This window comes from Rana temporaria, chromosome 1, assembly GCF_905171775.1.
Source record: "Rana temporaria chromosome 1, aRanTem1.1, whole genome shotgun sequence".
NCBI classification, from domain to species: Eukaryota; Metazoa; Chordata; class Amphibia; order Anura; family Ranidae; genus Rana; species Rana temporaria.
The window spans coordinates 94527901-94540771 of NC_053489.1; the positions used below are offsets into that span (position 1 = coordinate 94527901).

Below are 12871 nucleotides of genomic sequence, written 5' to 3' on the forward strand. Positions count from 1 at the left end.
TAAAACATTGGACAGAGGAGTGGCTGTGGACGTGATATACTTGGATTTTGCAAAAGCGCTCGATACAGTTCCGCACACACGGCTCATGTGTAAGGTAAGGTCTACAGGATTGGATATATCAGTTTGTAAATGGATAGAAAACTGGCTGAAAGACAGAATTCAGAGAGTCGTGGTCAATGATTCTTACTCTGAATGGTCCAATGTTATCAGTGGTGTACCCCAAGGTTCAGTGCTGGGACCCTTACTTTTTAATATATTTATAAATGATATTGGGTCTGAGATCAAAAGTAACATTTCTGTCTTTGCAGATGACACCAAGCTATGCAGTGGAAGAACGTCTTTACAGGATGTCGCCAATTTACAAGCCAACCTCAATGCTCTGTCTAATTGGGCGACTAAGTGGCAGATGAGGTTTAATGTAGATAAATGTAAAGTTATGCACTTGGGGGCTAAGAATATGCATGCATCATACATACTAGGGGGAGTACAACTGGGGGGATCTGTAGTGGAGAAGGATCTGGGGGTCTTGGTAGATCATAAGCTCAATAATAACATGCAATGCCAAGCTGCGATTTCCAAAGCGAGCAAAGTCCTTTCTTGTATTAAGAGAGGTATGGACTCCAGAGAGAGATATAATTTTGCCCCTGTACAAATCATTAGTAGGACCTCATCTGGAATATGCAGTTCAGTTTTGGGCCCCAGTTCTCAAAAAGGATATCTGGGAACTGGAGAAAGTGCAGAGAAGGGCAACCAAACTGATAAGAGGCATGGAGGAGCTCAGCTATGAGGAAAGATTAGAGGAACTGAATTTATTCGCTCTTGAGAAGAGGAGAATAAGGGGGGATATGATCAACATGTACAAATATATAAGGGGTCCATATAGTGAACTTGGTCTTGAGTTATTCAATTTACGGTCAACCCTAAGGACAAGGGGGCACTCTCTAAGTCTAGAGGAAAAGAGACTTCACCTCCAAATACAGAAAGGTTTCTTCACAGCAAGAGCTGTGAAAATGTGGAACAGACTCCCTCCAGAGGTGGTTCTGGCCAGCTCAGTAGATTGCTTTAAGAAAGGCCTGGATACTTTCCTAAATGTACAGAATATAACTGAGTACTAACATTTTATCGGTAAAGTTGATCCAGGGTAAATCAGATTGCCTCTCAGGGGGATCAGGAAGGAATTTTTTCCCCTGCTGCAGCAAATTGGATCATGCTCTGCTGGGGTTTTTTGCCTTCCTCTGGATCAACTGTGGGTATGGAGTTGGGTGTATGGGATTGCATTGTGTTTATTTTGTTTGTTTGTTTTTTTTTGTGTGGTTGAACTGGATGGACTTGTGTCTTTTTTCAACCTGACTAACTATGTAACTATGTAAACCGACATGATTCAGTTCTCATAATTCATACAAACTAAATAAAACATGATCCATACAAAAAAAAAGTTAAAAACTCAAGTGTCCAGTTTAAATTATATGGAACATAATTATAATATGTAGTCAATCTCAGATCATATGTGAATAAATTGCTCCATGCGCATAAACATCAGTAGAAAAAGTGCTCCAGTAAAAAAAGTGCTCCAGTGCTAAAAGTGCTTCTTAACCACTTCCCGACCCTGATATATATGCCATTCTGCACTTCCGCAGGCCGCTTCTGCCGCGATTACTCACAGCAGAAGACGTTCTGCGAATGCTGGGTAATGGCTGTCAGCCGTCACCCGCCACTCGTCATGCAGAGACACAAGAGAGGGAAAGTGATGGATTTCGTGTCCATGCAAGGCAAGCAATAAATGCCATCACTTTCCTTAGTAAAAGCAGACTTTGATCGCCCGAGATGTTTAACTCTTTTCCAGTCAGTGTCATTAGTACAGTGACAGTGCATATTTTTTAGCACGGATCACTCGCTCCAAAGTGTCAGTGTCCAATTGTCTGCCGCAATATCGCAGTGCCACTACAAGTTGCTGATCACCACCATTACTAGTATTAAGGCAAAAAAAAATCCAGTATATACATACATAGTTTGTAAAAGCTAACTTTTGCGCAAACCAATATACGCTCATTGGAATCTTTTTTTTTTTTACAAAAAAAATTGTAGCAGAATATATAGTGGCCTAAATTTATGAAGAATTTTTTTTTTTTTAAATTGGATATGATTTTATGTAAAACAATAGTTTTTTTTTTGGACAAATCAAAATTTGGCAGTCTTTTTTGTTTATAGTGCAAAAAAATAAATAAAAAAAAATGCGGTGGTAATCAAATACCACCAAAAGAAAGCTTTGTGAAAAAATAAATAAATAAATAAATATTTGGGTTCTGTGTTGCATGACCGTGCAATTGTCAGTTAATGCAGTGCTGTATCACAAAAAAATGGCCCGGTCATGAAGGGGGGGGGGGGGTAAACCTTACGCAAGCCCCGCAACCACTCCCGACATCTGGCCTCAACCAATGAGGTATTTCAGCGCAGACTCCTGGGGGGGTCGTGGCACTGAAGGGGGAATGGTTGTGGGTGGTTATGGCACTGAAGGGGACACAATTGTGGTGGTTTGATGACACAGTCGTGAGGGGGGATGTGATGGCACTGAGGATAACACAAATGTGCAGCGGGGGTCTCCCATGGGAACACAAATGTGCGGGGCTCTATAGGAGACACCAATTTACAGAGATGGGGGACACAAATGTGTGGGGGTTACAATGAGGATACCAATTAGCAGGGAAACGCTGATGAGTGATAGGGACATAAATATGCAGGGAGACTGATGGGGACAGTCTTTAATGCACACTGAAATTTTAACCAGCTGCAAGAGGCTACAGCATTTAGCTGCAAGAGGAGGATACAGGTGCACCATCTAGCCCCGCGTCCAGCAGCCTGGCAAATTCTATTCTATTCTGCTGCGGATTTATTTATAAAGAATTTGTTTTGGCCTGCGAGTATGTGTAAAAATATACGATGTGGCCCTCGAAATGAAAAGTTTGAAGAACCCTGCTTTAGAGCATAAACAGGGAGAAGAAGCCTCATGGTACAGTACGTTAAAATCAACTTTTTATTTTTTTTTAAATGTATTGCACTTACATTGAGATGAAACACACCCCCCCCTCCAAAAAACACAACTTGTTCGTATGGCTGCATAAACCAGCTAACACACCAGTACACAATGACATCACGCGCTAACTCCATCCGATGCATTTCTCCACAAGTTGTGTCTTCTGGGATTGGAGAGTCTGACAGTGAGAGTGCCGACCTTTTCTTTGGGACACAAAAGTGCATTTGACATGTGTAACTAAATATCACGTCAGTTTGTTAAAGAGGAAGTAAACCCTCTGGGGGAAGTTACACCTACAGGTAAGCCTAGATTAAGGCGTACCTGTAGGTGTTTGCAATATCTCCTTAACCTACACGGTTTAGGAGATATTTCCCAAAAAGAATGCACCGATGTCTACAGCGCATGCATGCCGTAGACAATGGCGCAGGCGCACTGAGAATGCCAGGTTTTGTGAATGGCTAATGCCGGCTTTGATGGCTCCCGCGGAGTGACGTCTTCGCCGTTCCGACCAATCACAGCGCCGGGGCGGCGATACCCGGAAGTAACCTTCCGGAGAGATGTCTGCGGCCGAAGGGGGGAGACGAGGACGGCTTCGATCTGAGGTAAGTAATTCATAACGACTAGTATACTAGCTTATTATGTCTTTGTCTTGCAGGTTTTTATTTTAGTTTACAACCGCTTTAAGAGGCCCTACGGATGTTTATGAGCACGGCGCACTTTATTCACATATGGTCCGTTATGGACTATAAGAAATTTACATAGAATTAAACTGGACACTTGGGTTTTTAACTGTGGTTTTTGTATGGATCATAATAATAAAGGAGAGTCCGCGCTTAGGATGTAAATTGATGCTGCTGCCTCCCTCAGGAACCTCAGTAATGAGATCAATAAAGATGTAGAAAAGTTGGGATGGTGGCGCTGCAAATTGGATCACCCTTAGGTGTTCACAGTTCCTGTATAATCACAGGTGTTGGGTAATCTGTTAACAGGAAAAATCCAATCCAGTGGACCTTCCTATAGGAAACACAATCCTTCAGATACCCTATTTAATGGTGCCAATGATATAGCTGTCTCAGAGAGGGTTAATATGGGAGTGTCCTGTGCAGGATCTATTAGTCTAGTGCCTGTAACTATAGAGTGTCAGGTAACGACCTGATTACTATGTATTAACAGTATAGATGCAATATATTTCTGATTACCCAAAAAACAAATATAAAAAGACAGAAAAATATGTGATCTTCAAAACGGTGTGAGCAATGATTTCTGTAGGCAGTTGATAATCTCAAGTGATTAGCTGGGAGTGCTTAAACATACAAAAATGATAAACTAAAAAAGATAAATCTAAATAATTAGTAGCCCCTGTGTAGTGACGGGGTATCTGAGGGGCACTAGGCACCCTGATTAGTGCGTATAATAGAAGTGATATTCTTAGTTTAAGTGTCTATTATCATGAAAAGTAATAGAATGCAACTTGTAGAAAAAAATTAAAAATTAAAAGTATCACTATATTGTAAATAGTAAGTACAAAATTGGTGTGAATAGTGCAACAATGTTGCGATGTGTTTAGGGTTGATAGGGAGCCTCCCAAAATGAACACAGTGAAATGTATATACTTTGTGACATCTAAGTAAAAATAATAAAAAAGTTCATATATGCACACATGTTCTTGCGACTCAGGAAAATAGAAAAAGTGAAAAAATTGGATTAATATGAGGGCTGGTATGCCACACACTTGAACCAAAACAAGATAGTCCTATGTTAACGTTCTTTCATGCGAGTTAACCCTCAATTAACCGGTGACTGGAAGTGCCATTAACGTGCATTGAAGTATCGGTGACAGCTGTGCTCCCCCACATGGGTCCCCACTCACCAGATGTCGTCACAACCCAGGGGGCAAAAAGTGGGTGGTGGTGGTACCTCGGTGTCTGCAAGGTGATGGTCTCCTACGATCAGTCCTCGGGTGTCTCCTTTATCCAGGGATCAGGGGATGCTTGAAATGATTTTACAGGTGTCCGCGTTGGGTCATTCGTTAGACAAAAAATAAAAAGAAAGAACGCATAGCATAATACGTCTTTATATTGTTAGGGTATACCCAACAAATTGATTTATTAAAAAGGGGAAAATTGATTGGTTGGAGTAAATACTCCACGTGAGTCCCTGCGCAGAGGGAGTTCCAACGACCAATGTATTTAAAAACAGTAACAAAATTAAAAATAAACCTTAAAAAGAAAAAAGCACCAAGCTGCACTAGCCCACTGTCTGCTGCTGCTAGTTGTTGCTTCACTGCTGGGATAGCCAACTTGAAATCCTCCCTTGGCGTCCGCGTGCACTAGCGCAGTGATCAGCTGAGACAGGTAGCGTGCTGGCTGGTAGCGTGTGAACAAGCGTATGAGCGTCTGTCTGGGTCACCTGACGCGTTTCGTCATGTGACGTTCTCAAAGGCGATGACAGGCTTCATACGTTCAAGGTTAATATAGCTGCTTCAGATGTGTCCTGCCCCCTGATTGTGGGAGGATTAATTTGGATGGGTGTTTCCAAACAACTCTCCTTGTTTGGAAACACCCACCCACTCACGTGGAGTATTTACTCCAATCAATTTTCCCCTTTTTAATAAATCAATTTGTTGGGTATACCCTAACAATATAAAGACGTATTATGCTATGCGCTCTTTCTTTTTATTTTTTGTCTAACGAATGACCCAACGCGGACACCTGTAAAATCATTTCAAGCATCCCCTGATCCCTGGATAAAGGAGACACCCGAGGACTGATCGTAGGAGACCATCACCTTGCAGACACCGAGGTACCACCACCACCCGCTTTTTGCCCCCTGGGTTGTGACGACATCTGGTGAGTGGGGACCCATGTGGGGGAGCACAGCTGTCACCGATACTTCAATGCACGTTAATGGCACTTCCAGTCACCGGTTAATTGAGGGTTAACTCGCATGAAAGAACGTTAACATAGGACTATCTTGTTTTGGTTCAACAAGTGTGTGGCATACCAGCCCTCATATTAATCCAATTTTTTCACTTTTTCTATTTTCCTGAGTCGCAAGAACATGTGTGCATATATGAACTTTTTTATTATTTTTACTTAGATGTCACAAAGTATATACATTTCACTGTGTTCATTTTGGGAGGCTCCCTATCAACCCTAAACACATCGCAACATTGTTGCACTATTCACACCAATTTTGTACTTACTATTTACAATATAGTGATACTTTTAATTTTTTATTTTTTTCTACAAGTTGCATTCTATTACTTTTCATGATAATAGACACTTAAACTAAGAATATCACTTCTATTATACGCACTAATCAGGGTGCCTAGTGCCCCTCAGATACCCTGTCACTACACAGGGGCTACTAATTATTTAGATTTATCTTTTTTAGTTTATCATTTTTGTATGTTTAAGCACTCCCAGCTAATCACTTGAGATTATCAACTGCCTACAGAAATCATTGCTCACACCGTTTTAAAGATCACATATTTTTCTGTCTTTTTATATTTGTTTTTTGGGTAATCAGAAATATATTGCATCTATACTGTTAATACATAGTAATCAGGTCGTTACCTGACACTCTATAGTTACAGGCACTAGACTAATAGATCCTGCACAGGACACTCCCATATTAACCCTCTCTGAGACAGCTATATCATTGGCACCATTAAATAGGGTATCTGAAGGATTGTGTTTCCTATAGGAAGGTCCACTGGATTGGATTTTTCCTGTTAACAGATTACCCAACACCTGTGATTATACAGGAACTGTGAACACCTAAAGGGTGATCCAATTTGCAGCGCCACCATCCCAACTTTTCTACATTTGTATGGATCATGTTCTATTTAGTTTGAATAAATTATGAGCACTGAATCACGTCTGATTGAATTTTTATGATTTGTAAATCATTTTAATAAAAAAAAAAAAAAAAAATGGGACCGAAGACTTGAATTGGATGCAGCAGTTGCAGCAGTCTTGAGATTATCATCTACTAAGGGCAAGGGTCTGTTTTATTGTTTCATTAGAAGAGTTGGCTGTATATGATCGTGATTTGGGGTTTGTGCAAACAACCATATGAACACTGATTCGTGCACAGATAATGTGTGTTTGGAGAATATGTCAGTGCACACCGACACACAGCCATATACAGTACAGTGGCTTCTTCCAATATATCTCAATGGGGGGCTGTACATGGTGGCAGGTCTCCGGAAGGTCAGTATGCAGGCTCTGCACACTTTACAGCCATGTGCATGAAGCCTTAGACAGTAGGGATGAGTGTCAGACTCTCAAATAAGGCAAAATTGGCAAACTGCATATTTTTGATTTTTATTTATACGTTTTTGCACACTATGTCGTCTGTTGGCAAAGTATGGTGGCATCTACATTGGCTCCTCTGCTATTGTATCAGCTGTTTCAGTTTGTTGCAATTATATCCATCAACTAATCCAATTAGTAGGTGGAGTCTTTGTGATCTTAGCCACTATATATTTCAAAGTTTTGAATGTGTTATAGTTATGATTAAAGCGGTGTATGCTGAAAGGCGTCACCTGCATTTGCATAGTGTACACTGTGGTTTCCTGAATAAAAGCAAGATATTAGAGCATAAAACAGTTGTGCGGATCATCTTTGTGGAATATTTTTGGTTTTGCCTGGACAAATCATGGCAGACGATATACTGTATCTATTGCATCAGAAAGATCTGCTTTTAAAAATTCAGGTAAAATCAAATCTACATTTCAGTGTAACATGGGCACAAATAAAAAAACATCAGATTGCCTCCCTTGACCATGTATAAAACACCATCTCCCCAAGTGGTACTGAAATCACAAGTCCGAATTGTACAGGGATTACTCCGATTACCTTAATTTGTTGCCTTCGTAACATTGCCAGCTCTCTCATATCTCGGAATGGCTGTAAAAGATATTGATAAAATTCTGTAGTGGCTTCTACGACAGCATTGTACGCCTCATCTTCCATCTGATACAAATGCAGTAGGTCAACCATGCTTTCTGTCACTTTGTGCTTTTCCAGCAGCTGTAAAAATAAAAAACAAGATTTGCATGACTATACAATTTTGAGCTAAAAAAAAAAAAAAAAAAAAAAAAAAAAGGTACAACACTCAAGTGTTCATTTGCATTATATCAGTCATTAGAGGTAAGCTCAGGCATTCTCCAAACTCATCTTTAGCTGAGCTCTTAACCCCCCCCCAATATTTACTCCAATGGGCTGCAGAGCGAGATATTCTTGTCCGTTTACTTGAAGTAGGCTGTGGCCTTTGTAATGAGGGTCCACTAAGGAGGGTAAGCGGCTATGTGATTGGGTGCCGATGATGGTTTCCTCCAGCATTTACCCTCTGCTAACCATTTTGCGAACCGTGTTGAATATCGTCCCTTGGATTTATTTTCTATGGACTTTTTATACAAGCGCTGCATCTCATTTATACAGGCGTTTCTATACCCTGGCAGAATTTATGATGTATTGCCCATTTTTTTTTAAGATAATATGAATGATACCACAAAAACTTTTTTCACTCATGGTTAGTGTTCGGCTGAAGCCATTTATTGTCAATCGACTGTGTTTACTCTTTTTAAATCATAATGGCAACAAAAACCACCTAAATGACCCTGATCAAAAGATTACATACCCCAGATCTTAATACTGTGTATTGCCCCCTTTTAACATCAACGACAACTTGAAGTCTTTTGTGGTATTTGTGGATGAGGTTCTTTATCTGCTTGCAGACCAGCGCACAACTATATACGTCAACAGCATGGCACAGACTGACAGAAGGACGTATATATACGCCCCCTTTAAGATTGCAGCATTGTGGACGAGCGCGCCCTCCGCAAACTCCGTGACTCCGACCGCGGGTCCCGCGGACTCTATGTCCATTGGCATACCCACGATGGTGTCACGGTGAGGAAGAAGGGGGAAATTCTAATTTAAACAAACATTTCCCTAGTCTTCCTAGTGACAGGACAGTGTACCCAGCTTCCTATAATCGGAAGCTGTGATCACTGTCTTGTCACACATAGCCCATCCCCCTACGATTAGAACACATCCCTAGGCACACTTAACCCCTTCAGCGCCATCTAGTGGTTATCCCCTTCACTGCCAGTGTAATTTTACAGTAATAAGTGCATTTTTATAGCACTGAGTCAAAAGTGTTCGATGTGTCCGCCATAATGTCGCAGCCATGATACAAAAAAAAAAAAAAAAAAAAAACCACACACCGCAGATTGCCGCCATTACTAGTAAAAAAGAAAATCATAATAAAAATGGCATAATTCTATCCCCTATTTTGTAGACGCTACAACTTTTGCGCAAACCAATCAATATACGCTTACTGCGTTTTTTTTTTTTTTTTTTAAACAAAAATATGTAGAAAAATATGCATCAGCCTAAACTGAGAAAGAAAAAAAATGTTTTTTTTTTATATATATTTTTGGGGGATATTTTTTTATAGCAAAAAGTAAAAAAAAAATTGCAATTTTTTTCAAAAGTGTCACTATTTTTGTTTATAGAGCAAAAAAAAAAAAAAACGCAGAGATGATCAAACACCACCAAAAGAAAGCTCTATTTGTGGGGAAAAAAGGACGTCAATTTTATTTGGGAGCCACGTCGCACGACCGTGCAATTGTCAGTTAAAACTGCGCAGTGCCGAATCACAAAAAGCGGCTTGGTCTTTGACCAGCAAAATGGTCCGGGGCTTAAGTGGTTAAAGAACGGTTTAAAAATAAAAAAGCAAATGCATATGTGAGCAGCGCCCGCATATGAAAGCGGTGTTCAGACCACACATCATTAGAGTGAGAGCAATAATTCTAGCCTTAGACCTCCTTCTGTAACTCAAAACATGCAACCTGTCGAATTTTTTAAAATGTTGCCTATGGAGATCAAGGGTAAAAGTTTGTTGCCATTCCATGAGCGGGCTCAATTTTGAAGAGTGACATGTTGGGTATAAATTTAATCGGCGTAACATTATCTTTCAATATATATATATATATATATATATATATATATATATATATATATATATATATATATATATATATATATATATATATATATATATATATATATATATTTTTTTTTTTTATTAAAAAAAAAAAAAAAAAGGGGGGCCAACTTTACTGTTCTTATTTTTTTAAAATTCCAAAAAGTGATTTTTTTCCACAAAAAAAAAAAGTGCGCTTGTAAGACCGCTGCGCAAATATGGTGTGACAAAAAATTATATACAGCAAAAAAAAATAATAATGATTTTAACACGTAAACAAGTTTGAAAAATAGGCCCAGTCCTTAAAGTGGAGTTTCCATCCCCAAATTTTGTTTTCATTATGGTGCTCATTAGACCTAAAAAAGATAAAAAATTCATTTTTTTACTCATCTGGAAATGCCTGTTGCTATGCAGTCCCACGAAATCTGCCTTTGAAACCACCTAGGATTCTGACATCATCTCCCTCTAATGCTCCTGGGAAATGTGTGTCATCATTTCCCAGGATGCAGTGCGCTGTCCAATTATCACTCCCCATCCAAGACTTCCAGGCAGTAAGTGCTTGTGGGCTTCACAATGCCCACAAGCAAAATGACAACGGCGTGGACATAGTTTTATAAACTATCTTTTTTGAATAACTATGCGGAGCGGCGGCGGATTGTAAAATAGTAAGTGACCGGATTTATATTATAAAAACGCAGGATGAAAGGACATACATTTAAAAAATGCTAATTGTGGTTGGAACCCCGCTTTAAGTGGTTAATTGGATAAAAACCTCAAAGAAAGTTTGAAATATAATTAAGTTAAATATGTAAAGTTTAAAAAAAAAATTATTCTTAAATATCTATATCCAGTGGCAAATATAAATAACCAGCTATATGGTTAAGGAACAAACCATCTAATCCACTCTGAGAATAACAGGAAGAAGAAATATATACTATTAGAAGATGAATCCGTTATCTATCAGACTCAGAGAGATCAAAATTTCTATTTAAAAGAAAAAACAATTCAAAATGATCTAAAATGCCGTTTTGCAGATTTTCAAATATGATTGGAGTACTATGCATGAAAGACTCTTATCATAGGCAATGAGCCTGGGACAAGCTTGCTGTCACTTATGCTGGCCATACACTAACCAAAGTTTTAATTTTAAGAACGTTCATTTTAATTTATAATCATTAGTGGGGTCAAATCAATAGTTCTCCACCACCAACGGGAACACTTGAAAGCGCAGAGTAGAAAACCTCTCTTAATCCAACACATTTTTGGACAGTGTACAGTTGTGAAAAAAAATATTTGATCCCCTGCAGATTTTGTATGTTTTCCCACTTACAAAGAAAGGAAGGATCTATATCCGTGTATTTTAAAATGATAGACAGGATATCAAACCAAAAATCCAGAAAAAGCACATGATACAAAATGTTATAAAATGGAGCTGCGGTTCAGTGAGTAAAATAAGCTTTGATCCCCAAGCAAAAACATGACTTGGTACAGCTGTACAATTAATCGTTAAAAATAAATAAAATAAAAATCATGATCTCGATTTAACGATCTCTATGCAGAATTTCCCTGATTCATTCATGTAACAAGCATAGAGTTCTCTGCTCACGAAGCTGTCGAAAAGAACAAACATGCTGTTAGATAACTATAAAAACATTGTAACTTTTTGTTCTTAGATCAGAAGGAATGAACTTCTGTCTGTAAAAACATACATACATACACACACACAAATATATATATATATTACACATATATATATATACACACACACAAACATATATATATATTACACATATATATATATATATATACACACACACAAACTTTTTTCCAGCAGGAACTAGGGGGAACTCAGTTCCACCACCTCTGGCTCAGGTCTTCTACTCCCTGCTCACCACTAAGAGGGGGGGGGGGGGGCAACACAAAAGTCCAGCTTCTGCATTTACAAGTGATAGCTTATTTCTCAGTAGCTCCCACAGGTCAGATCTTCTGAGGACAGGGACAAAGGAGATACAGAACAGGTGCCCAGCGTTCAGTGCAGTGAATGAATGAAAAACTTATAAAGCGCGGCGCATGCGAACTGAATCGCTTCTGGGCGCTAGTTGTTCGTGTCTCATGACATCAGAAGAGCAGAGTTTTGATCTGTCTTCTGAAAGTCAGGTGGTTTTCCTCCAACCGAATGCTGGTTGGTAAAGCGGACCTTGAAAAGCAAACCTTCTTTCTCCTTTGGACTTGTATTTGGTCCCCTACCGCCCAGTCATGGGCGGTAGGGGACGCATGGTAGGCTTCACCCTCTGTTGTCTCCATTTTTTCCCTGGTGACCAGTTGTTGATGCTCCTACTGCATGATCTCCCTTGTAAGTGTCTGTAGTATAGTCTATTAAGTAGAGGTCGACCGATATGGGTATTTCTCTGGCCAATGCCGATATTTTAGGCCGATTTTTGCGGCCGATATCCTTTTTTTTCTTCTTCATTTTAGCAAATCTAGGGTTTAGAGGTGGGGAGGTTGTTATTGTTTAGGGTGGAGCGGTGGTGTGCAGCCTATTAGTGCCCACCAGTTCAGCCTGTCAGTGCCCACCAGTGCAGCCCATCAGTGCCACCTCATTAATGCCCACGTGCAAACCATCATTGCCCACCAGTGCATCTCACCAGTGTGAAGCTGTGTCAGGGGTCCAATGACTTGTATCTAATTTGTATTATATATAATCTTTTATGTTCCTGTTACCCCATGGGAAGAATTCTCTGCACTTCCTGTCTATTAAACACAAGAAGAAGAAATGAGGAATTCTCTGCAGAATCAGATTAGGTTACACAGAATCGCTGCTCCTCTGAAAACTCGACTTAT

At 39.6% G+C, this 12871-nt stretch overlaps 1 protein-coding gene across 2 annotated transcripts in view; it reads right to left on the minus strand.

Moving 5' to 3' along the window:
- Window positions 1-12871, minus strand: part of JMY (junction mediating and regulatory protein, p53 cofactor) — a 104354-nt gene that overhangs the window by 64783 nt on the left and 26700 nt on the right. For both annotated transcript variants that reach the window (XM_040340658.1, XM_040340647.1), the window contains exon 2: window positions 7897-8070. In XM_040340658.1, coding sequence (XP_040196592.1) covers window positions 7897-8070 — 174 coding nt within the window. The remainder of the gene's footprint in view (window positions 1-7896; window positions 8071-12871) is intronic.